General features: G+C 54.0%; 8 protein-coding genes across 8 annotated transcripts; 4 read left to right on the top strand and 4 right to left on the bottom strand.

Annotated features, from left to right (window-relative positions):
• Positions 1-175: 175 nt before the first annotated feature.
• On the bottom strand, positions 176-638 carry M406DRAFT_102393 (uncharacterized protein). The gene has a single exon (XM_040915006.1). The coding sequence runs from the start codon at positions 416-418 to the stop codon at positions 188-190; it is 231 nt and encodes a 76-aa protein (XP_040775913.1). The 5' UTR covers positions 419-638; the 3' UTR covers positions 176-187.
• A 188-nt stretch (positions 639-826) lies between these two features.
• Positions 827-3,638, bottom strand: M406DRAFT_260624 (barren; the record flags this gene model as incomplete). The annotated part of the gene is made up of 4 exons (XM_040917382.1): positions 827-2,107; positions 2,144-2,764; positions 2,825-3,437; positions 3,529-3,638. 4 exons carry the CDS (start codon positions 3,636-3,638, stop codon positions 827-829), a joined length of 2,625 nt encoding a protein of 874 aa, XP_040775912.1.
• Positions 3,639-4,453: 815 nt separating this feature from the next.
• Positions 4,454-7,593, top strand: M406DRAFT_340460 (uncharacterized protein; the record flags this gene model as incomplete). The annotated part of the gene is made up of 5 exons (XM_040921556.1): positions 4,454-4,482; positions 4,606-5,677; positions 5,957-6,617; positions 6,762-7,182; positions 7,263-7,593. The coding sequence occupies 5 exons, from the start codon at positions 4,454-4,456 to the stop codon at positions 7,591-7,593; spliced, it is 2,514 nt and encodes an 837-aa protein (XP_040775911.1).
• An 804-nt stretch (positions 7,594-8,397) lies between these two features.
• On the top strand, positions 8,398-9,649 carry M406DRAFT_98287 (uncharacterized protein; the record flags this gene model as incomplete). The annotated part of the gene is made up of 2 exons (XM_040926396.1): positions 8,398-9,337; positions 9,446-9,649. Exons 1-2 carry the CDS (start codon positions 8,624-8,626, stop codon positions 9,647-9,649), a joined length of 918 nt encoding a protein of 305 aa, XP_040775910.1. The 5' UTR covers positions 8,398-8,623.
• Positions 9,650-9,813: 164 nt separating this feature from the next.
• M406DRAFT_331264 (uncharacterized protein) lies at positions 9,814-10,573 on the bottom strand (the record flags this gene model as incomplete). Its single annotated transcript, XM_040920612.1, has 2 exons — positions 9,814-9,975; positions 10,055-10,573. 2 exons carry the CDS (start codon positions 10,571-10,573, stop codon positions 9,814-9,816), a joined length of 681 nt encoding a protein of 226 aa, XP_040775909.1.
• Positions 10,574-13,771: 3,198 nt separating this feature from the next.
• On the top strand, positions 13,772-16,615 carry M406DRAFT_356743 (uncharacterized protein). The gene is made up of 5 exons (XM_040923516.1): positions 13,772-13,799; positions 14,171-14,448; positions 14,761-14,856; positions 14,914-14,990; positions 15,065-16,615. Exons 2-5 carry the CDS (start codon positions 14,338-14,340, stop codon positions 16,353-16,355), a joined length of 1,575 nt encoding a protein of 524 aa, XP_040775908.1. The 5' UTR covers positions 13,772-13,799; positions 14,171-14,337; the 3' UTR covers positions 16,356-16,615.
• Positions 16,616-19,773: 3,158 nt separating this feature from the next.
• On the top strand, positions 19,774-21,264 carry M406DRAFT_331261 (histone deacetylase; the record flags this gene model as incomplete). Its single annotated transcript, XM_040920611.1, has 1 exon — positions 19,774-21,264. The coding sequence occupies one exon, from the start codon at positions 19,774-19,776 to the stop codon at positions 21,262-21,264; it is 1,491 nt and encodes a 496-aa protein (XP_040775907.1).
• Positions 21,265-21,590: 326 nt separating this feature from the next.
• On the bottom strand, positions 21,591-22,602 carry M406DRAFT_356741 (uncharacterized protein). Its single transcript, XM_040923515.1, has 2 exons — positions 22,465-22,602; positions 21,591-22,383 (listed from the first exon to the last, which is right to left on the bottom strand). Exons 1-2 carry the CDS (start codon positions 22,481-22,483, stop codon positions 21,869-21,871), a joined length of 534 nt encoding a protein of 177 aa, XP_040775906.1. The 5' UTR covers positions 22,484-22,602; the 3' UTR covers positions 21,591-21,868.
• Between the last annotated feature and the right edge of the window lie 203 nt (positions 22,603-22,805).

Here is a 22,805-nt window from a genome sequence, read left to right as displayed (position 1 = left end):
ATGGGATTGGATGGGATTAAACCCTTCCCAGCCGCCCCCGGTCTCGTCTCCGACCACAGGCAGGGGGACTCGGAGCCGCTCCAGGGTGCTACATAAGTGTTACATAGCACAAGCATACACCCATAGTAGACACATGTGGAGGGAACACAAAAATACTACTATACACGCCTAGACACTAATTCGCACATTAAATTCGTAGTTTGTTTGAGGTAGAGGATATACCTGGGGTGGCCAGTACGTAGATATCTGTCCTGAGGGGCTTGCCATCACAGAGCCGTCCAATTGGGAAGAGAGAGAGGGAGAGCCATGCTGTTTTGTTTCTGTCCCAGCACGCCAGCCAGCGCTCGGTTTTCATCCTCCATTCACGACTCGGCATTCCATGTCCCACCGGCCCGGCTATCGAGCCATGGTGCATCATGAGCCAGGATCATCATGTCAATAAGGCGACATTGTTACATATATGCTGCGCATCCTTCACAGTATGAGGCCATTGCGGCTTCTGTCTAGTGCAGGAGCCGGGTAAGCTGCAAAAGTCTTTAGACGTAAAATTCATGCTCAAGATGGATGGTACTCATTAGACCCGCATAAACTCCTGAACCCATACCCAACAGAAAGCAGGAACAAGACCTTCGGGCCATGAGACATGTACAAGAACCATCAGTCCATGCAGAAATAGCGATAAGCCTGCCTACGCCTCTCGCTGTTGTATCCGACCCCCCGCGTGCATCGTCAACTCACCATCACTATATCCTCATTCTTCACAACGCTTTCTCTCTCTCCCACCCCTCTCTCACGTCGCACAGGCAAACCGCAAGAGATGGCGCCATCATGCATCTCCCTCAGTGATCTCGGCCGTCCAGTCCTTGCGAATGGTCAAGTCCGTGAGCTGCTCCGTATTCTCGATGAGGAGACCCTTCTCGTTGGCCAAATGTAGCACACATATAAAGCAGAAGCTGGTCGAGATGTCGTCCATGACAGGTTTGGGATAGACTTTCTGCAGGTCGTTGACGAGATTGGTAAACTTAAGCGTAGGGTTGTTCTCGGACGGAGCAGGAGGCTCGTTGTTGCTCTCTTCCGGTATAGGTGGCGGCGGCGGTAGCTGCGAGAATGCATTAGACTTGACTCCAAGTGCTCGTGAGGGTGCCGGGCTTACCGAATCCAGCCTTTCCATGTCCATGCCTTGCCATATGGACTCTTTGAGCTTCCTGATATCCACCTTCTTGGCCACGCGTGCGTAGTTCACATACTCAGGCCGCACCCGCCTGTTTTGGGTGACCAGCATGGTGCCGAACGCCAGATCTGCAGGGTTGGTAACCGTGAGACCGTTGAAAGCGCCCGTGGCACCAATTGTCTCCATAGCTCCTGGGTCCGCACCGGGGGAGAAGTGATCACGTGCATCAGCGAACTCATCATCATCGTCATCAAGGTCGCCGGCAAAGGGCAAGCCGTCGTCCTGGAAGAAGTTGGCATCGTAGTCGCCTTGAGGGAGAGCGGCGTCATCATCGTTGCCCTCAATGCTCTGCATAGGCGCCTTCTGGGCGGCCCAGAATGCCTCGTTCATCTCCCCCTCTGGCACATTCTGGCGGGTGTCTGCGTTGCCAAAGACTCCACGCTTGCCCACTCCCCTTCGCCGACCCATGCGGGCTTTAGGCTTGAGGAAGAGGCTCAACAGCTGTTTCGAGTTGAAGTGCTTGTCGTCGGGGAGCAGATTCCGGGTCTTCGATTTCCAGTCCTTCTTCTGCAGGGAGATGGCGTTGTTCGAGGTCGCCTGCGTGTACAACACCTCGCCGAGAGCAGTAGTCATAGGAGATGCGAAGTCGATCTCAAATGGCTCCTTCTCCTTGCGCTGCTTGGTCTGTGCTGGCTTGTTGATGTCTTTGATCTTTTTTATCCGCCAGTGCTCGGCATTGCTCCAATTCTTTTGCAGTGCCTGGTCGAAGTATGCCAAGATGTCCTCGTGCATCCTATCAGGCTTCTGGGCATGCATCATGGACACGTTGAAGTCATCGTTTCCAGAGGTGTCCATCATGTCATTGCCCTCACCCTCAGCGCCGTCTTCCCCCAGGCCGGCGTCGAAGACACGCATCTGGGGTTCCAAGGCTGCTTCCTTGGCCCAAGCCTCACCACCTTCACCGAAGGCAACATCACCTCCTATTGAGAAGTCGCCAAGACCTTCACCGTCATCAAAACCAAGAAGGTTATCGTCGTCAATCTCCATGCCCGATGTGTCGCCAAGAGCACGCTCTGCAGCCTCCTTCTCCTGCTCCTGCCGCCAATCCTCGGGCGCTCGTAGGAAGGGGATGTCGAGAGACCCAGACGGGTCGCCGAGGTCAAAAGTCTTGAGTGAAGGACATACGTCCAGGGCATCCAGTCGAGACGGATCAGGGAAGAATCGGCCACCGAGTGTAGCAAGGTCGATCTCCACGTCTTCCTCCTCCTCAGCTTCTTGCGAAGGCTGAACGGTCGAGGTCTCACTCTCGGCATCGGACTGGTCCTCTTCATCCACCTCACCTTCTTCGTCATCACCTCTTTTGCGTTTTTTCTTGGTCTCGGAGGAGTCTACTGAATCATCGCTACTGTCGAAGACAATTCTTCCCTTGGAGTCGATCATCAAGTGGTTGAGCAAGAGACCTTTGGCGCCGCCCTCGTCAAAGTCTGCTGATGCTTTCTTGAAGAGAGGGTCCACGGCGAATTCCAGTTCGAACTTCTTCAGCTGTAGTGATGCAAATGACGGCGCCAGGGTGGCCTCGGATGATCGCTGGGCCTGCAATGATGACTGGTCAGCTCATGACTTGATGAGCGCTTGGACATATCCTGAGCTTACCTTGCGTTTGGGCTTCTTGCGAACATTGCCGTCCTCGTCGACCTCCTCCTCGCTATCCTCGCCCTCACCGTCTTCGCCCTCGCCCCTCTTCTTCTTGCTGTCCCTACTGTCAGCTAAGCCGCTCAGCAGCTTGCCGGTCTCTGTGGCAACACTGTCAACTCTGCTGGTGTAGATCTTTACACAGCCATCCAGTGTGCAGCTGGCCTTCTGAAAGTTGACGCCGTCGCCCTCCTTGAGCAGTGACATATCGTGGAAATAGTCGATCAGAGCGAAGTTCCATGAGTTGGTCGCGTTGATCTTGTTATCTGTCGCCATCTTCATCCATTCCTCGAAGTTGGCCAAGATCGGGACGCGCTTCATAGGCGTGACGGCAGTGCCAGAAACCACAACGTCTTCATCGTCACCGACAAGCGTCCTTGCGCGAGGACGCGGCGTTTTCTGTCGCTGAGGGGGGGAGGCAGGTGAATCATTCTCGAGATCATTCAGGTTGACACTGGCCTTGCGCAAGGGCGTGGAGGCGGCGGCCTTGAGTTTGTTGACATGGGCCTCCTGAAGGGCCTGACGCGAATGTAATCTTCTTGCTTTCTCCTCGGCATCGTCGTTGAGAGGGATCCTAGAAGACGATGGTGAGTATTGGAAAGGGGCTCTGGCATGTGAGTCTTATCGTGCTGGCTCCTTGACCAGCTGTGTTTACACGAACTTACTTGACTGGGGATTTGAAGGGCGAGTTGGTCATGGAACCAGAGGTGACTCTGCTTCCAGAGCGACTTGGTGCGCTGCTGTTGGCGCGCGGAATCTGAGCGACGCGAGCCATGATCGAGCTTGTCGTGGTGGTCGATGTAGATAGTTTCGGTAGGTCGCAGATTGATTCAACCCATCGACGCCTGCAACTCAACTTTCAGACAAGCATCAACACCCAAGGCTCGAGATTTGAGTGGTTGTTGTCCTAGAAACGCGTCCGCTGGCACATGGCTTAGTCAGAGCTCAAGGGCGAAGCTGATTGGTGCTCAGACCTGCAGGCTTGGGGGTCGCAATGCACAGACCACTTAACCCCTCGGTCGGGTGCAACTACCCACCTACCCAACGGTTAGCGGTCCAGCCACTTCACCAGGGCCCCCTCCAGAGTAGGATGACGAGGCATGAGACCCATGCTTGGTTGCCTCTAACGTCACTATTAGACGATAAGCTGTAGATGCCAAAACTGACCGACAGCGTGCAGTGAGCATTTGGGGTTCCACAAAAGGTCGACCAATTCCTGTTCCATATATTAGATACTTTTTGAGAGTTATCGACGGAGGGCGATCGATTTGTGCATAATATGAATCTAGGCCTGATTCATCATCTTCCATCCTGAGGCGACATCAAGCCTTGGCATCCCCGTTATCCTGTTTTTTGTCTCATCATCCATCACCTTTCTCTACGCATTGTCGTGCAAAACCTATCGACCCCCTTCCTATATCCTTCTCTCGTCACTATCCAGCAAGGTGGCTGCTGCAGCATCACTTGTCCCTCAGCCATATCCTTTTCAAACTCACGGCGCGTCTTGGCTGTGGTTCTCAATCCGACTTCCCCTCCTCGGGCCTCTGGCGACAAGATCATCATGTTCCTGGAGCATCAGGATCCAACAGCATGGCTAGAATCAGTAATGGACGGCCACGGTTCAACTCGAGACCTCTCTATGCAACGGTCTTCCTCATGACCCTATTAGCTACCTATGCGCTATTCCTACAGAGCCCTCAACAACTATTTTCAAGCTCGCCGCGGTCAATCTTGACTACCAGAGCTGCCGACGTCGTCTGTGACGATGTCCACCACGCCGAGGATCAATGTAGCTTTGTGCGGGAATACTGTGCTGGCGATGAGCCAGGGTTGCTGTCGTATCTTGGCTTCTATTACTGCGTCCTTCCCCGGGTGAAACCGTTCGCCTTCACGTTGTTGGCGCTTTGGCTGGGCTTGCTATTCTCGACGATTGGGATCGCTGCCAGCGACTTCTTCAGCGTCAACCTGAGCACTATCGCCAGTGTTCTTGGGATGCCTGAGAGCTTGGCCGGAGTGACTTTTCTCGCTCTGGGAAATGGGTCTCCAGATGTGTTCAGCACCTTTGCAGCCATGGGATCCAACAGCGGGGGCATGGCCATCGGCGAGCTGATTGGGGCAGCTGGTTTTATCACCGCCGTTGTGGCTGGCTCCATGGCTCTCGTCCGCGAGTTCAAGGTCAGCAGAAAGACCTTCGTGAGAGATATTGTCTTCTTCATCGTGGCCGTGAGCTTTACTATGCTTTTCCTTGTGGATGGGAAGATTCATTTGTGGGAATGCGGTTTGATGATTGGATTTTACGTCTTTTACGTCTGCTTCGTCGTCTTGTGGCATTGGTTCGAGGCGAGGAGGCGAAAGAGGCGCAACAAACAAGCAACATCCCGGAGCCATTTCTCCGAGGCTTCGACCCACGTGGGCGATGACATCGAGCCGTACCGCGATAATGTGGATGAAGAAGACGAAGACGGGGCGGTGGGTCGAAGCGGGCGATCCGAATACATACCTGATATCAGCGCTCTGGAATCCGGTCCTATGATTCACATTGATGGATCGCTCCCTGACGATGACGACGAGGACAAGAAGTGGCAGGTTGCTTCCGAGATGACGAGTAGCATGCGTGTCAACCGTCCTCGCGGGAGGAGAACCCACAGCACTGTGGCCCCGATCCGGCCGAGTTTGGTTGGAGCTCTCGAGTTCAGATCGGTCATATCTTCGTTGGCGAGATCCCGGAACATGCGTATGGCTCCGTTGCAACGAGGCTTTTCCGAGCACAATATTGGGACGGTCCTAGCCCGGTCGAGCACAGATCTGGACCAGGTGGAGCCGTACAGAGATGATCCAGCTGCTCTGAACCAACCAGACCCGGAGGCTGTCTCAAGGGATAGGGCATTGTCTCTGGGCGATGTCCCTCGCCACCTTACCCGCGGGAGTTCCTCCACCCCCGTGGTCCCTTCGCTGCAGCAGTCAAGAGAAGCATCTCACCAACAAGTTGGCGGCGTGACACAAGGACGCGAGGACAGGAGACCGTCGGAAGCGACGCCTCGCCAAGGCGATCGCCCTATATCAGTTGCTCGACGGACGATTGGGAATCGAGAGAGAACGATCTCCATCACGTCCACTACAAAGGACGGCCACCTCGCCCCTCCAGATACCCATCCACGGTCCATTCTGTCCACTGAGCTTGTTGCAGAACCAACAGAAAGCCCTACGCCCGCTCTCTCGCTCCAGATACCAAGCCCTTTGATACAATCAAGCCAAGGCTCCTCGCCCTCCCTATCTCCTTTTCCTGGCTTGCAAGAATCTCCGATTGGAGGCGGACAGCTTTCACCCAGGCAGTCACAAGTACTGTTGCCATCGCCGAGGGCTCAGGAGTACGAGTACATCCCAGGACTGGATCCACCCGATGCTCCTAAGCCTATTAGTTGGTGGCCGTACAAGGCTTTACCCCCGCCGCATGTCCTGTGGCGAACTCTTCTGCCAACCTTACAAGGCTGGAAAGAGAAGAATATCTGGGATAAAGTCTTCAGCATCTTCTCACTGCCCAGCGTCTTTTTACTCGTTGTAACTCTACCTGTTGTCGAGACCGACGCTCCTGACGATGACGAGTCTGAGAGCGGAGATGGCTATCCACCAAATCGTGCAGGGAGCCCACTCGGCATTCATGCTGCTGCGATTGCTAGTGAGAGCCAGGCCGGGTTGATATCCGAGACCGAATGGCAAGAATACCGGAGACGTGCGCACTCTAGGTCGTCGAGTGGTTCGCGTCACAGGCTGAGTGCAGCGAACACTCCTGAGGCATTACCTGGCGAGACATTCCCGTTCCCGTCTCAGACCACTCCTACCCCAGGTAACTACATCGCGCCTCCATTATCAGAGACCGGACTCGGCTCTGAACCGACAGTGGAGGAGGAGCCTAGCTCATGGAAAAGGTGGCTTGTAGTGGTCCAGATCTTCACTGGCCCTCTGTTCACGGCTTTCATCGTATGGGCCAAGTATATGGATCAACCGGTAAAGGTCTTGGTCAGGATGATCCTATGCTGCCTTGTTGGCTCTCTTGTCCTGCTCGCCATCCTCCTCCTCACCACGTCTGTCGACAAGAAGCCCAAATATCACTTCCTTTTTTGCTTTCTTGGGTTCATCATCAGTGTTGCCTGGATCTCAACAATCGCAGAAGAAGTCGTCGGGGTCCTGAAGGCTGTCGGTGTCATCCTTGGCATGTCTGAGGCAATCCTCGGTCTGACGGTGTTCGCCGTGGGAAATTCAGTTGGTGACCTGGTGGCTGATATCACGGTGGCGCGACTCGGCTATCCAGTCATGGCCTTGTATGTTTCATCCCTATCCCTATCCCCAGCTCGTTTTGGACGTGTGTTTGTTTTTTTGGTGCTAACATTATCCGTCCAAGGTCTGCCTGCTTTGGGGGACCGATGCTGAACATCCTTCTCGGAATTGGTCTAGGTGGAACCTACATGACCATGAAGAAGGCCAACCGCAAGCACGAGCAGAATCCGGACGTGCCCATCCACTATGGACACTACCACATCGACATCACGGGCACGCTGTTTATCTCTGCCATAACGGTGCTAATCACGCTCCTGACACTGCTCATCATCGTGCCTAGCAACAATTGGATGATGACTAGGAAGATTGGCCTGACGTTGATTGCGTTGTGGGTGGCTGGCACCATCGCCAACGTGATTGTCGAGGTCACAGGTGCTTGGGAAGCCGTCGCATGATGAGGGAAAAGGAATACAAAACGCCAAATAGACCACACGTCATTTGCCTTCCCCCCCCCCCCCTCTCTATCTCTACCTATACCTCCGAAATGCGACTGGCAAAATTTAGAATACGGTCACTATCCAGAATAGCGAGACCATCATAGTTTGCGTTTTACTTTATTCCAATTTTCTTTCCATTTTTTCCCTTCCCAAAATATCCTCTTCTTTTGGTGTGTAGTCATGCCTCGCGAAAGACGAATAACAGAAACAATCTCAAAAATTTACTTGCGGGCAGCCGGATTTCCCAGCCCTGCAGCTCAGGGTGTGCAAGGGGAAGATCGTAGGTCGTGCCGTACGTGCTTCCGTGCTTGGATCTGGTCATTTCATGTTCGTGATGATGGCAGCTGCGTGGGCAAAATGAGGATGTCCTCGGTAATGATTTAATGTTTCTGATTACAGCGGGACTAGTCGTATTCGACGTATTGGGCAGCCATGATGTAGTGCGTTTACGACGAACTATCTTCTGGGCAGCATACCTCTGAATTTTTTTGGCAACATAATTGGCAACAAGAGATGTGCGAATTTACAAAAGTTGTGACGGTGGCAGGAATGGCGAAGGATCAAGCACCGAGTTTAATTTCAAACAGTCAAGAGAAGATGTAGATATCCTGAAGTCGCGTTTTGGATTTACATAACTAAAGGCCTTGTGGTCGCATGGCCCCTGCACTCGGGATGACACCCTCAATCAAAAGAGCAGCTACCAATTTTTCCCCTCCCTTTTTTGTTCCTCTTTGGATTCTCTTCGTTGACCTTAAAATCCCACTCCCCTGGCCTTTTCCTCCCCTCGCATCGCATGTTTTAGCTATGCCTAAGCTCTACCAAAATCCCACCATCAGAGTATTTCATTCAGCTTCTACAAGCAAGAGCCAGCCATTTCTATGTTTCCATCCTAGGGCTCCTTCCCTGACCTGCGAACCCTCGGTGTACCTTCCCGCCTTTTAAACTGATATCCGCTCCTTCCTCCTCCCCCTCTCTCCCTTTCCCGAAAATGTCCCTCCGCAGCCTCTGGGCGGTCCGTCACGCTGCCGGCGAACCCGTGGCGGTGGTGCGCGTGCGCGACCTGCAAACAGCGGTGGTCGGCCCGCAGGATGCATGGGGCCGCAAGAACGCCACACAGCCGGTGGTGGTGTCGGCGGAGCTACACTTCTCGCGGCCCTTCGAGGCATCGGTGGCGGGCGATAGCGTCACGGGCGGCGACACGGTGCACTACGGCACGCTGAGCAAGCTGATCTTGGCCTGCGTGGAGCGGTCTAACGAGCATGCGCAGAGCGGTGGCGGCGGCGGCGGCGGAGGAGGAGGAGGCGGAGGCGGAGGCGGCGACGTGGACCTGCGGGTGCTGCTGGAGATGATCTGGATCGTGCTGACGGGCCGCAATGTCAACGGGGAGGACGCCGGCCCCGAGGCCAAACCGCTGCTGGACCTGGCCCGCCTGCGCTTCATGTCGCTCACCGTCCACCTGCCCAAGGCCTCGCTGCTGGGCGAGGGCGTGAGCCTGACGGCTGCCAATGTGTTTCCGCCGCACCTGGCCTCGCTGTCCATGTATGGGCTGGCCTTGCGCGTGCATAAGCTGCGGGTGCCGACCCTAATCGGTGTCAACAGCAACGAGAGGAGGGCCAAGCAGTTCGTTGTGACCGATGTGGAGATTGACAGATTTGATTATTATCCCGATCTCTTCTGTGAGCTCGAGAGCCTTGTTGTCAAGGTACACTCTACTACCCTCTAACCACACCGTGCATTTGTCTTCTAGTCTTCTCTTTTCTATTCTATGTTTACATTGTTGTCCCACCTCTATATGCTGACCGTACCACAGACCATGGAGAAGACAGGTTTTGAGACGCTGGAGGCCCTCGGGTCTCACCTATCCAAGGCCATCATCAGGGACTTCAAACCGAACCCTAGAGAATTGGTGTCTGGAGAGGAAGGCTGGCAGATGATTATTCGCATGGAAAAGCCTACGGCCGTCCCCTTTGCAGAGTGTCCGGTGGTGGAAATGCGGCTTTCATCCAGGCCTTAACGGCTGGCTGCCAACAATAATTGCAGCTTTCGAAGACGATATCTCTGCAAGGTGCGGCAGACCACGATCAGGAACCCGACCTTCCCTCCCAAGCTGTAGGTGTTTGTATTTTTTTTCGTAGCAGCAGCAGCAGCAGCAGCAGCAGCAGCTGTTGTTCCTCGTCTTCACCACCGACAACCATTGATGTCGCTCAGAAGGTGGCCTTGTGGCTTGTCGCCGTTGGTGAGCCGGTTGATGAGCTCCAGGTCTGGGTCGAACAGCATCACATGAATATGCTCGACGGAGTGGACGGATTTGAGGCTTGGTGGGTTCTTGAACCAGATGAGCTGATAGAAGTTCATGTCAGTCAGTCACGTTGGGCTCCCATCGTCTCTAGAAGAAAGACAAAGCAACAAACTGACTGACCTTGTCCCTCGTCACGACAGGCAGGAAGGTTCTGTCAATGAATCTCCCAATCTCACACCTGGTCTCTGCGTCATCCCTCAGCTCGAATTTGGTCCACACCACCAGATGTACAATCCGCCTGTCGATTCCATAAGGCCAGTCGTTCCACAGTATCTTGAAGTCCTCCTCACATACGAATGGTCTGCTGCCCTGAGGGACCAGGGGCAAGGTCCAGTGGAGCCTCTCGTTCAGCATGTGCCCCATCACGCCTCCCTTGGCCCGGCTGAGCCTCCAGACGAACTCGCGATACCTTCGCAGCTCGGTCGGCCACCGCCGGAAGTCGCCGAGTCTCCCCGTACCGACGATGTTGACCACTTCGTCCCAGGTCTGAACGTGGTAGTCTTCGTCTCTGGTGCCGATGAGACGCACATCTTTGGCGCTGAGGTCTCGAAGTGGCTCTGGGCATTCGTCCTCGCGATCCTTGGGCGCGATGTTGACTTGCCAGAATGGCAGTGCCTCGACGTCTGGGTTACTTCCCATTATTTCCTTCTTCGTTTTGTTTTGAGATCTTGCACGTAAACTTCGAGATGACTTATATGGCTGCAACTTGGGATGTGTTCTTATCTCTTCTTTCATTGACCGTGGCCAACTCCCCTCCCTCGTCTCTTTGCAGATGGGGTTATATGTGGTACCGTTCATACACCGTTCACATTCCGGCCCAGGCTCTATTCACTAGCTCTCATAAGGGATGAGACGGAGTGACCTAGTGCTTGGAAGTGACGAAGTGGGTGACAATCAGTGAGTGATTCGTCATGGGCGTGAAAGAGTGTCCGAAAAAGAAAGAAGAGACAAACGAACAATAGGCGTACTGTCTTGTTGTACTGTACTGTGAAACCAAATCTATCGGCCCGCCCCGTACCCACGGTGAAGGTGTAGCGGTCAGCCAACCCATCACGAGCGGAGTGTAAGGTCGGTCTGTTCAATGTACGTTTAAGTAATGTCGGTGATATGGATCCATCCACGCATCCGGCGGGTCCACCGTTTTGGGGGATCGACCTAGCATGACAATGAGCGAGTGAGTGAGTGCCGACGACGGCAGGAATGTTTCATGTCATTTTTGTCGTTGGCCAATGAGAGCAGAGTGCGAGCTCTGCTGCGAGGGTACTGGAGAGAGCGAAAAGCTGACAAGAATTAAAAGGGAAGAAAAAAGGTTGGCTGATCATCTTGATCGCCGTGCATGTGCTATGTACCATGGTGGTCAGTGCTCGATGAGACGACCAGATCTCAAGTTTGTTTGAGGCGGCGAGCCATGGCTGCACGCAGGCAAGGTGAGATAGAAATGTGAGCCCCAAGTTGGAAGGAGATGGAATAGATTCACTACATTGAGGAATGATAAATTCTTTCAAACCTTACCTCAAACAACATGAGCAATATGGCCTCGTCTGACGAGGAACATGTCAAAAGAGACAGTGAGACAGAAACGTCTCCAATGCTATTCCTGTTCATTGACTTCTACTCGGTTAAAGGTATTCCAGAAGACGGCTGAGTGGGTAGACAGCCCTTTTTCTGCAATCTGAAACCTTGCAGCGAAAGCAGTACTGTACTGCCGGCCGCTACCGTCGCCATAGCCTATCAGCCTCTCAAATCGCATCCGTCCTAATGGTGGGTTCTGGGCCGCCCTGACCTTGAAAGAGGAATGGTGGAAGGGGAATTGTTCTAGAAGCCGCGTATGTTTGACAAGAGCGATAAAGGAACGATTGCCAGAGACAGCAAGAACAAGTCCCGTCAGGGGGGAAGGGACGACCTTGACGTTGTTGATCCACCCCTAGCATGCCTAATCGCTAAAGAGCAAGACCAAAACGACCCGCATAGCTCTTCCATAAGACCCACGTGGGACCCTCCCACCCCCAGCTGGACAACACCACCATGCGAGAACACATGTATCGATATGACTTGGTGATAGGTGTCTGTTGTGGACGTGTTAGCCAGCAGTCAGGATAATATGCATTGACGGACTGCTTGTTGTGTCTTGAGGGGTGAAGATTTTTTTCTCATTGTTTATTATTTTCCCTCAAGGTTTGTATCAAACGTTATGCAACCAATCATATCAAATATGCGATGGGTTAAACACACATCCAGCCAGCCAGCCCTGCCAGCCTACCTAAGCTATCCCGTACCGGAGACAAAACAAAACATGGCAGTTTATTTCCATGGGGGGGGGGGGGGGTTAAGGCCCTTGAGAGCAAGAGCTATCCCCTGTGTCGATTACTATACGACCTCCTTCCGAGGGCAACTTGCTGGAATTGTTCACATTTCCAGGATGCCACTTCCTCGAATTTAGGGCCTCCTCCCCGCCTCCTCCCCCCGGGCGGACCACTCTGATGGTTTTCGTATTGAATTCAGTTTATACGAAGCCGGATCCATGACTGAATTGTCAAATTTCGCGTGTCCCACTATGAGCTGTCGAAGGTTGCTGTCGATATGGCCGTCCATTTTTAGCTCCCGTGGTGGGCGCCCACAAGGGGAGAAGGGGGGTTCTTGGGGGTGGCGTGGATGTCGTGCCCCTCTACAGTGTTAGACACTCATGTACCTCCTCTTCCTCCCGCCTCCAGCGCTCTAAAAAGGATTGTTGAGACTCGCCTCAGCCAACGGTCGCCTCGCGAGCTACCCATGGATGTAGGCATGCCACTTTTGCTTTTGCTAGATTTTTACCTAGTCTGATGTCATTGTCATCTGGAAGGAGGGGTTTCAACTTGTTATTTCCAGTATAACTTTCAAAGGATCATCTGAGATACTTTGGAACGAGAGTGAGAGCGTCCATCAGGATTCTCAAAACAGCCACTGCAAATCCCTCTGTCTGAGGATTGATGACAGTCTGAGAATGAGAGAGAGAGAGAGAGAGAGAGAGAGAGAGAGAGAGAGAGAGAGAGAGAGAGAGAGAGAGAGAGAGAGAGAGAGAGAGAGAGAGAGAGAGAGAGAGCGAGAGATGCCGCATTCCGTAAAGCTTTCGTCAATGCGACCGTCTAGAAGAGATATGGCGAAAGATTTGCGACTCCAGTCGAGCTGAGAGATACACATACACACACCTGACACTCTTGATATGCCGCACGGCTCAGTGGCTAGTGCACACTTAGCTCCCTCGCTGGCAAATGAGCCAGACAACTGTTGCAGCCGCTAGGTTGTTCGCCCATTTTTTTGCCTCCTCAACACGGCAAACCCTATCGGTCTGGGCGGGATGGCAAATTTCCAGACACAAACAGGGTCGAGATTTTCATGGTTGGGAACACGACAAGTTGCAGGGTAGGGAACATGAAATGGCACACCTTCTAGACGCGGCAGAGATACTTATTTCTGGCCAAGATCAGCTTAGAGGGGGCTTGCTTAGGGACAGGTATCCCCACCAACAAATGCAAGTGCTGCAAGATATGGCGGGGGATAGAGAGAAGGGGGGGGATACAAGGGGGTACCTATGCACTAACACCAAGATATGTGGGTACATAGTACATTGGTGACCGCCCCTCCAGACCTTAACCATGAGCAAGTGCGACCTTGGAATTTATAGGATAGGAGAGAAAGAAAGAAAGCTGTCTCCTTGTCCCCTGAACTCTCGACCCCCTGGAATAGGGATCCACCAGAATTTCATCTTTAAAGTTGTCCTCGTCCGCTGCTGTCCAAATCCTCGTGCTGTTCCTCCCCTCCCCTTCTCTTTCTGCCTCCAGCCTCAAGCTCTGTGTAGAACAGCTCCTTTACCTTTGCTGAGCAACATGTGAGTATGCCCCCATGCCCCCCAAGCCAGAGAGCTATGGCCGTCACTTCACCTCTCCCTCGCCCAGCAATGCTGCATAGCTGTCATGCACAACAACAGCAATAATTCTGCATTCTTGAGCTTCCCCCAACTGCCGTTCTCTGTACACTGTCACACGCAGACAGTGTTTGTGTCTTTTCATGTGATGTGAAAGTTCACTAGCAGCTGCAAACTGTGCACACACTGTTTTGAGAGCGACACAGCTAGCTGGTAAAAGCAAAAGATCAGAAGCAGCTGTTGCCCATTCGACCCCTCTTCCCCCTTACTGTGTGTGGCCTGGCCTGACCTTTCATTACGTCAAACGGGCGCTAATCTTTTCTGCTGGTACATAGACTACGCACTACTTGGAGATTGACTTCCAACTTTCGACACGACACGCTTGTCAATTCCTCCCTCTTCCACAAACCACCTGCCGATCCCAAGTGACTCGAGTCAATCCGTCGCTTGCCAGAACCTAGAATCCCCTCTACCAATCTCTGCACCAGAAACACCAGACAAAATGGCTGCACAGGCAATCAAGAGTGCCATCCCGTCCCACCTCAAGCCTGGCAATGGCGATTCTGAGGCTGAGTTCGCGAACAAGCATCATGGCAAGACTAGATCTCACATGGTCAGTATACACCAGACCTTTCCACTTTCATAATCCTTGGGATGATTGCAGCGCATGTGTACATTGTTTCTCTGAGGGCATTGGCCTTCTGGAGAGCTGCCAGGACAGGCTTGCTCCTGTGTGCCAGCATTTGTCTGTCATACACAATCCAGACAATGCATAGCTCCTTGCCAGTGGCGACATGACAATGTTGCAACACACAGAGCAGGACTGTGCTCCCAGTGGCAGCTGGCTTCAACCAACCATAGCAAACTGGCACCTGCTCAATAGCCCATACCCAGCACTTTACGCTGACAAAATACCCCAAAACAGGCTTTCGAGAACACAAGCACCAACATCGCCGCTGCCCAGATGCGGAACTCCCTCACTACTCTGGCTGAGACAGTGAAGGACCCCGAGCAGAAGCAGGTGAGATACTAGTACAGACCTGGACAAACAGGGCGCACAGCTCACGCCTGGATTTAGCTTTTCGAGACTGAGATGGACAACTTCTTCTCTCTGTTCCGACGATACCTGAACGACAAGGCCAAGGGCAATGCTGTGTATGTGCTCTAGCTCCATTCCTGTTGCTTTACATTGAGAGCCAAACAGATCGCTGACATGTGATGAATTTCAGCGACTGGGACCGTATCGCACCTCCTGCACAGAACCAGGTTGTTGACTACGATGACCTCGCCAACTCCGAGTCCGTCGACTTCCTGAACAAGCTGGCCGTTCTGAAGCTTAACGGTGGTCTCGGCACCTCCATGGGATGCGTTGGCCCCAAGTCCGTCATTGAGGTCCGCGACGGCATGTCCTTCCTGGATCTCTCCGTCCGACAAGTCGAGTACCTGAACCGCACCTATGGCACCAATGTGCCTTTCATCCTGATGAACTCGTTCAACACCAACGATGACACTGCGGCTATCATCAAGAAGTACGAGGGCCACAACGTCGACATCCTCACCTTCAACCAGTCTCGTTACCCTAGAATCTACAAGGACTCTCTCCTCCCTGTCCCCAAGGATTTCGAATCGCCGATCAACGAGTGGTACCCTCCCGGACACGGTGACGTGTTCGAGTCCCTGTACAACTCGGGAATCCTGGACAAGCTGATTGAGCGTGGCATTGAGGTCATCTTCCTCTCCAACGTTGACAACCTGGGCGCTGTTGTCGACCTGCGCATCCTGCAGCACATGATGGAGACTAAGGCCGAGTACATCATGGAGTTGACCAACAAGACCAAGGCTGATGTCAAGGGTGGTACCATCATCGACTACGAGGGCTCCGTGCGCCTACTGGAGATCGCTCAGGTTCCCAAGGAGCACGTCAACGAGTTCAAGTCGATCAAGAAGTTCAAGTACTTCAACACCAACAACATCTGGATGAATGTTCAGGCCATCAAGCGCGTTGTCGAGAACAACGAGCTGGAGATGGAGATCATCCCCAACGGCAAGACGATCCCTGGCGACAAGAAGGGCGAGAGCGACATCAGCATCATCCAGCTCGAGACTGCTGTCGGCGCTGCCATTCGGCACTTCAACAACGCCCACGGTGTCAACGTGCCCCGCCGGCGTTTCCTGCCCGTCAAGACCTGCTCGGATCTGATGCTCGTCAAGTCTGACTTGTACGGCCTCAAGCACGGCCAGCTGCAGATGAACTCCGCCCGTTTCGGCGACGCGCCCCTCATCAAGCTCGGCAGTGACTTCAAGAAGGTCTCTGACTTCCAGAAGCACATCCCCTCCATCCCCAAGATCATTGAGCTTGATCACCTGACCATCACCGGCGCTGTTAACCTGGGCCGTGGCGTGACCCTGAAGGGAACCGTCATCATCGTCGCAACAGAGGGCAGCACCATCGACGTTCCTCCAGGATCGATCCTAGAGAATGTGGTGGTTCAGGGCAGCCTGCGCCTCCTGGAGCATTAAAGAGGTTATCTGCATACCTTCTTTTGTTGCCTTGGTTTCGCCGCACGGCTTTTCTCATTTCTGCATTGGCTGTACTCCTCTGCCGAATTCACGTGCATGGTTTTGAGGATGGAACGTACAGGCAAAATGGGGTAGGGGCCGACGATGCGAGATGGGGGATAAATGCGTTTTGCCTTGGAGTTTTGAGAGCCAACTCGTAGTCAATCTGCCTTACAAAGATTAGACTTACTAATGCAAGAAAGTAAAAATTAATTCTTCTGGGTCTTGTGATTTGTTCAGTGTTCTCTCTCCATTTAGCCATTTGCGTGAGACACCAGAGCCTAATGCAAATACTCTTTCAAATTCTCCAGGCCAGTCAGTGTTTGTGATGGCGGTAGGACACGAAGGAGAGGACCAGTTCACGTATGATAACCAAGGTACCAAGGAAAAGCCCTGACCGTTGCCGCTTTCATTGTTCTTTCATTATGTTTTTTTATGCTTTTTGTACATGTGTAATGAGCACGCCCTGCTGTACATGCCGTTGGAAACATGCTTGTATCACTTCCCCTTCTTCGTTTGTGCCGTGCACACAGGACAGAACCACTTCCCACCCTGCGGTTCACTCTTGAGCCCGACGCATGTCCAGTGAAACCACTCATACGGACAGTCCTCGTTGTCACAGGCGATCATGTCCCCGAAGCTGACCTTCTGGCAGATGCAGTATTTCTTGTCGTCGCTGCCCTCGTCTTCCTCCACGTAGTTGTGATCCTCGTCGTGCTCGCGCTTCGTCCGCGGGGCCCCGCCGTGCGCGCCCTCAGGGTGCGAGGGCCGGCCGGCCGGGGTCGCACGCCCACCCGTCCGGGGACCCTCCGACTCCTCTCCGCTGACGATGCTATCGGCGTCGGAGAGCTCGCTCTCAGCCGTGGAGGACGGCGAGTTCTTGACCGACTTGCGCACGCGCTGCAGGCCGCTCTTCGGCCCACCCGCCGGGGTACCACCCTTCTTGATAGTGCGGCTCACGCCGCCTGACGGTGTCCCCTTGCGCCCAATCGTAGTGCCAGCCTTCACACCTGTCCGGGGCCCTGCACTGCCTGCCCTCTGTACGCCGGTCGCCGTGTGTCCCTTGGGCGTGCCCGGCCCTAGGGAGGAGTGTCGTGCCAGGCCGCTGGAGGTGTTGGGCGCGGTACCCAGCCCGATCGTGGAGCGAGGTCCCCTCTGAAGAGACCCGGTGGCAGGACCTGCTGAGCTTTCGCGGGCGCCGCGCTTCATGATCATGCTGGCGGCTGGGGTGGCGGGGGCGGAGGAGGAGGAGGAGGAGGCGTGTGCGGTGGTTTGTATGCTTCGCACCTGAGGGTTGGTGGTTTTGGGCCCGGTGGGATTTGCAGGGTTCGTCAGAGGGCTGCTGCTGATGGCGGCGGTGACAGGATTTGCGGAGGGGTTGATGGATCTTGCGGAGGGAGCGGAGATGTTCGCGGCGCTGGGTCGGAGGAGGGAAGGCAGCTCATCAGGATCGACAAAGCCCGGCTCATTGCGGTCGTAGAGAATCTTGATCTGGACGTCGAGGTAGCGAAGGTGCTTGTCGATGATGCTCTGGAGCCGCTGAGAGAGGGCGATCTTCTCGTTGGAGAGCTGCTCGGCCTTCTTAAAGTTTTCACGGATCGTGTGCCTGTACGTGTCCTCGCGGGGGTTATGCGTGTGGCTGCCGTTGGCTTTGATCCATTTCTGAATGCGACCGTCTCGCTCTTCTATGATCTTCAGGCACTCGGCAGCCTGGCGGTCCTTCTCGGTGATCTCATCCTGGATGAACTTGATCTCCTCGGGCAGGTTGGAGACGCGATTCGTCCAATCGTCGAGGATGAGGGCGGGATCGAGCGACTCGATGGGAGGCATATTCTTCTTGACAAAGTCGATGGAAAGATCGTCTCTGGGCATGATGTCAACCGGTGCGCAAAATGACGCGGTCAGACACGGCGATCGATTGCTCTTGTGTATATACTGTTGCGTGATGTTTTGGTCTGCTGGAACGAGACGGTCGCGCAAGAACTCAAGCACGCAGCAGCGCGTAACAACGAGAGGCGAACGACGACGCGTAACCCATACAGGTACAGGCGCAGAGATGCATTGGCAGATGGGCGCGTTTACATATGAAAGTAAAGGGGGGAGTGGTGGAGACAGACAGAAGAAGGAAGGACAAAAACAGCAGTTGAGACAGAGGCAAGTGTGAATAGAAGGAGGTGAAGGGAGGGAGGGAGAGATTGGGTTTGTAGACGCTACTGCGGCTTCATGGTGGAAAAGTAGACAGATGGCTAGCCGGTAACTGGGATAGAAAGTCCAGTGGGCTCACCTTCAGGAGTTGGTGTCGTATCTTGGGCTGAACCTGGACCTGGACCTGACCTGATCTGACTTGATGATGGAGTCAGGAAAGTGGTGGGCTCGATAGATGTACAAAAAAAAGTTAAGACCCACGAGGAGGGGAAGGGGCCCGTCAAGGAGGAGGAATTTCCGCTTTTGAGGCTGAAAATTTTATGGAGACAAGAGTTCAGGCCTGCGGGCGAAGTGGTTCGGGGGTGCCACAGCACATGGGCACGCGCAAACTGCTGCAGCCTTGCGAGAGAAGGGCGGCAGCGTCACAAGTCGAATGAGGTGTGTTCAAAGAAGACCTCTGTTGTGTGGCTTCCCAGGTGTGTCGAATATATAATGAGAGGAGGTGTGCAGCAGGAAGAGCGATGGATGGGATGGGATTGAGCCAGTCTGAAGGTTGATGGGATGTCAGAGGGTTTGGTGACGAATGGCGAGCTTGAGGAGGCTGCCGTTGCGCTAAAGATGCATCCAGCACCTTCCTCTAGCCTTTGTGTCTGCTGTTCGAACCCCTCCACCCCTCCTGCATCCACTACCATGCACAATAGTAGTACAATGTACCTGCTGCTGGCTGGCAAGGAAGGGCTGCTGGGTAGCATTGGTTGGCCTGAGCTAGACCTATTCCAGTAGCACTGGTAGTGTCTGTGCTGATTCAAGATTCAAACTCGCAGCAGACATCCCGGCTCTCGTCCCTTCTACATCTTCTTGAACAGCAGCCACCACTATCACCACTACCACAAGTCCTCCTCCTCCTCCTCCTCCTCCTACCCAGATACTCAGCACCTGCCTCTCTGCCATCACACGCCTTGTAACGAACAACAAATTAATCGGTGCACCCAGTCTTTGTATCAGATCATAACATCCCTCCCAGCTACACGCGATCTTTCACCAGTCACACCAAGTTTTACATACTCTCTTCAGACATCTTGAGAAAGTTGCAGCACAAAGGAGAGCTTCATTTTCCGCCCAGGATCCACCCAAAACGTCCGTATCTGATCATCATCATCATCATCTCTAACAATCCAACCAACCATTTGAGCCTGGTCTTCTGCAACCAACCTTGCTTGCATGAGCTGTGGGCATGGAGAACCCTTACGCCTGGCGCCCGCCAAAATCAAACTACCTACCACACAAGAAGCCTGAAGATCATGATGAGCAGGTAGTGGAGGAGTATGTGCCCCTAGGGGGCCCAAGCGAGTTGGACAATGCTGCCTACTTCAACAAGTGCAGGCGTGCTGCACTCAACTACAACATAACTAGACCAAAAAGTCACACTGTTTCCTTTCACGTCAACCCTGAGATGGAGAAATACCACTTTGGTCTCACGCATCCAATGAAGCCCTGGCGCCTGACCCTGGCCAAGAGTCTCATCATGTCCTATGGCATGAACTTTGCCATGGACAACTACATTGCCAGGGCAGCCACATATGAAGAGCTCAACTCGTTCCACTCCTCTGACTATCTCGACTTCCTGGCCACCGTCGCACCAGAACCAATACCCCGGGATATAGAGAACCCTGGCACCGAGTTGAAGTTCAACCTGGGGGGGTCTGACTGCCCGCTCTTTGAGGGGCTGTATGACTACTGCTCCATGTCAGCAGGCAGCTCATTAGATGCCGCGCGGAAGATATGCTCGGGGCAGTCGGACATCGCCATCGCCTGGGGTGGCGGCCTCCACCATGCCAAGAAGACGGAGGCATCAGGCTTCTGCTATATCAACGATATTGTCGTTGCCATATTACAGCTCCTGCGTTGCTACCCAAGGGTTCTCTACATCGATATCGACGTCCACCACGGCGACGGTGTCGAGGAGGCGTTCTTGTCCACGGACCGCGTCATGACCGTGTCCTTCCACAAGTACGACCCGCAGAACTTCTTCCCTGGCACCGGCGCTCTCACCGACAACGGGCCCCAGAGTGAACAGAACCCTGGTGCGCACCATGCGCTCAACGTGCCCTTGCAAGATGGCATCACAGACGAGCAGTACGGCATGCTCTTCAGAACCGTTATCGGCGAGGTGATCCAGAAGTTTCGACCCTCTGCGATCGCCCTCCAGTGTGGTGCAGACTCTCTCGCTGGTGACCGGCTGGGCAAGTTTAATCTGCAGGTCCAGGGCCACGGACAGTGCGTGGAGTTCTGCAAGGCACAGAATATTCCCATGATCTTGTTCGGCGGCGGTGGCTACACGCCCCGCAATGTTGCCCGCGCGTGGACACATGAGACATCCATCGCCATCGACGCCGCCGACAAGATCGACGCCACCCTTCCGATGCATGCGCCCTGGCGTGATCATTTCAGGCAGGACACGTTGTTCCCGACCCTGGAGCAGATCCTCGAGGCGCCCAAGCCGAACAGAAACACACCGAAGCGCATCGAGGAGATCCGGATGCACATAAGCGAGCAGCTGCGATTCGTCAATGCCGCTCCGAGCGTGCAGATGAGCACAATACCGCCTGATCTGGGTGGGATTCGGGATGAGGTCGAGGCGAGGATCAAGGAGGAGAGGGACGAGAGGGATGATGCCCTGCGCAAGTTACACGAGGAGGCTGTCGGAATGCCTATGGAGTTCTGAGAGAGCGTATGAGAGACGAAGTGCGTGATGATTTTGGGCTACCACAGGAGAGGAGGAGCATGAGTCTGTTATTGACTTGGAAGAAGAAGGTGTTTATGGGGGATGTAAGTCCTAGTCTGCAGGTATGTATGTACCCGCTGGATTTAAAAATCAATTACTGTTACCCTATCTACATCCGCTGCGCCCCTGAGATGGAATTCCTCCGGCTGATCAGAGGGCACGCCGAGGGCGATTCGGCCGTGGGAAGCAAGTAGATGCCGCCATCTCGACGGTGTACTGCTGTTTGTCTCTCCCACCGCACGGAGCATTTTAAGAATTGATGACAGTCGGACTGGAAATACCACGTTTCATTGGAAGTAATAATAGTAGTCATATTCAATGGGTCGCATGTAGCAACCAGTCAGAACATCATTCCAACGCCCAGAACCCCATGCCTACATTTCTTGGAATCTTGTCGCTATACTCTCTCTCTCTCTCTCTCTCTCTTCCTTGTTGGTTGTGAATGAGATCTTGTATGACTATATGTCATGGTCCATTAGATCGAATATAACAATCCAAAAACCGTCGCGTAACCACACAAACTTGCTCGGTCGCTTCCCCCTTCTCAATGCCCAAACTCGAGGTGCGGAACGATGACCGGTCCGTACTTGGTCGGCGCCGGCAAGTGGCCATCTCCCTGGACGACAAAGTCGATGGCGAGGCTCAGCTTGCTCAAACCAGCCGACGAGCCCCCGCCGCTGCCACCGCTGGCGATGCTGTGGGCGTAGTTGCTGCCGCCGTGCTGCTGCTGTTGCTGCTGACCATTGTTGATCTGATCCGGGTCGTAAACGACACAGGCGGCGTAGTTGCGGCGGCCCATGAGCTTCTTGAGCTCGCGGGCAGCGCCCGAAGCGTCGGTATGGAAGATCTCCATCATGTCCTCTTTGGTGTCCGAGACCTCGTGCGTGGATCGGTGGCCGTTGAGGGGCACGTAAAGGAGCCGATTGTTGTGGAGCATCTTGAGAATGTAGTTGCCTGCAGGCGCGGCCACGATAGGCGACGTGATGATTTGGTACATGGTCTTGTGGTCGGATGGGTGTGAGGGGTCATGGACCAGCCCGGCACCGGCGCAGTTTACGTCTACAAGCAAACGAGAGAGTCAGTAATCTGTGGTACGCTCAACCTTACCGGGGTTGGGAAGAAAATCATCAAGGCACTCACCTCCGGAAAAGAACGTCATCCGTATGCCCTTTTGCTGTGAGATGCCCTGAAGCGTCCTGATCAGGTACGTCCTCTCTAGGTCCTTGGACTCGTGCGTCCAGAGGTCCTTGAGCTCCTCGGCGAGGTCAAATTCACCAAACTGATTGAGCACGTTGCCCATGAGCCCCGTCTTGCCAACTGCCTTCTTCACCTGCGTGAAGCCTTGTTGGACGACCTCCTTCCCGCCGATGATGCCCGCCACGGACGAGGTCGCCTTGCCCAGCAGGTTGTATGTCGTGTTGACGGCCTTCTTGCCGGTGGCAAATGTGTTGGCGAGTGTCTCAACCGTATCGAGGCGCGGA

This window comes from Cryphonectria parasitica, assembly GCF_011745365.1.
Source record: "Cryphonectria parasitica EP155 unplaced genomic scaffold M406scaffold_5, whole genome shotgun sequence".
Lineage (NCBI taxonomy): Eukaryota > Fungi > Ascomycota > Sordariomycetes > Diaporthales > Cryphonectriaceae > Cryphonectria > Cryphonectria parasitica.
The sequence above is the reverse complement of the archived record's forward strand: the minus strand, read 5'-3'. Positions and strand labels throughout refer to the sequence as shown.

Bases quoted from the DNA above. Each gene is read 5' to 3' on its own strand.
- M406DRAFT_356743 (XM_040923516.1), top strand. From the start codon at position 14,338: ATGGCTGCACAGGCAATCAAGAGTGCCATCCCGTCCCACCTCAAGCCT. The intron at 14,449-14,760 runs GTCAGTATACAC...ACCCCAAAACAG, and splicing joins GCAAGACTAGATCTCACATG to GCTTTCGAGAACACAAGCAC. The intron at 14,991-15,064 runs GTATGTGCTCTA...GATGAATTTCAG, and splicing joins AAGGCCAAGGGCAATGCTGT to CGACTGGGACCGTATCGCAC.
- M406DRAFT_102393 (XM_040915006.1), bottom strand. From the start codon at position 418: ATGATGCACCATGGCTCGATAGCCGGGCCGGTGGGACATGGAATGCCG.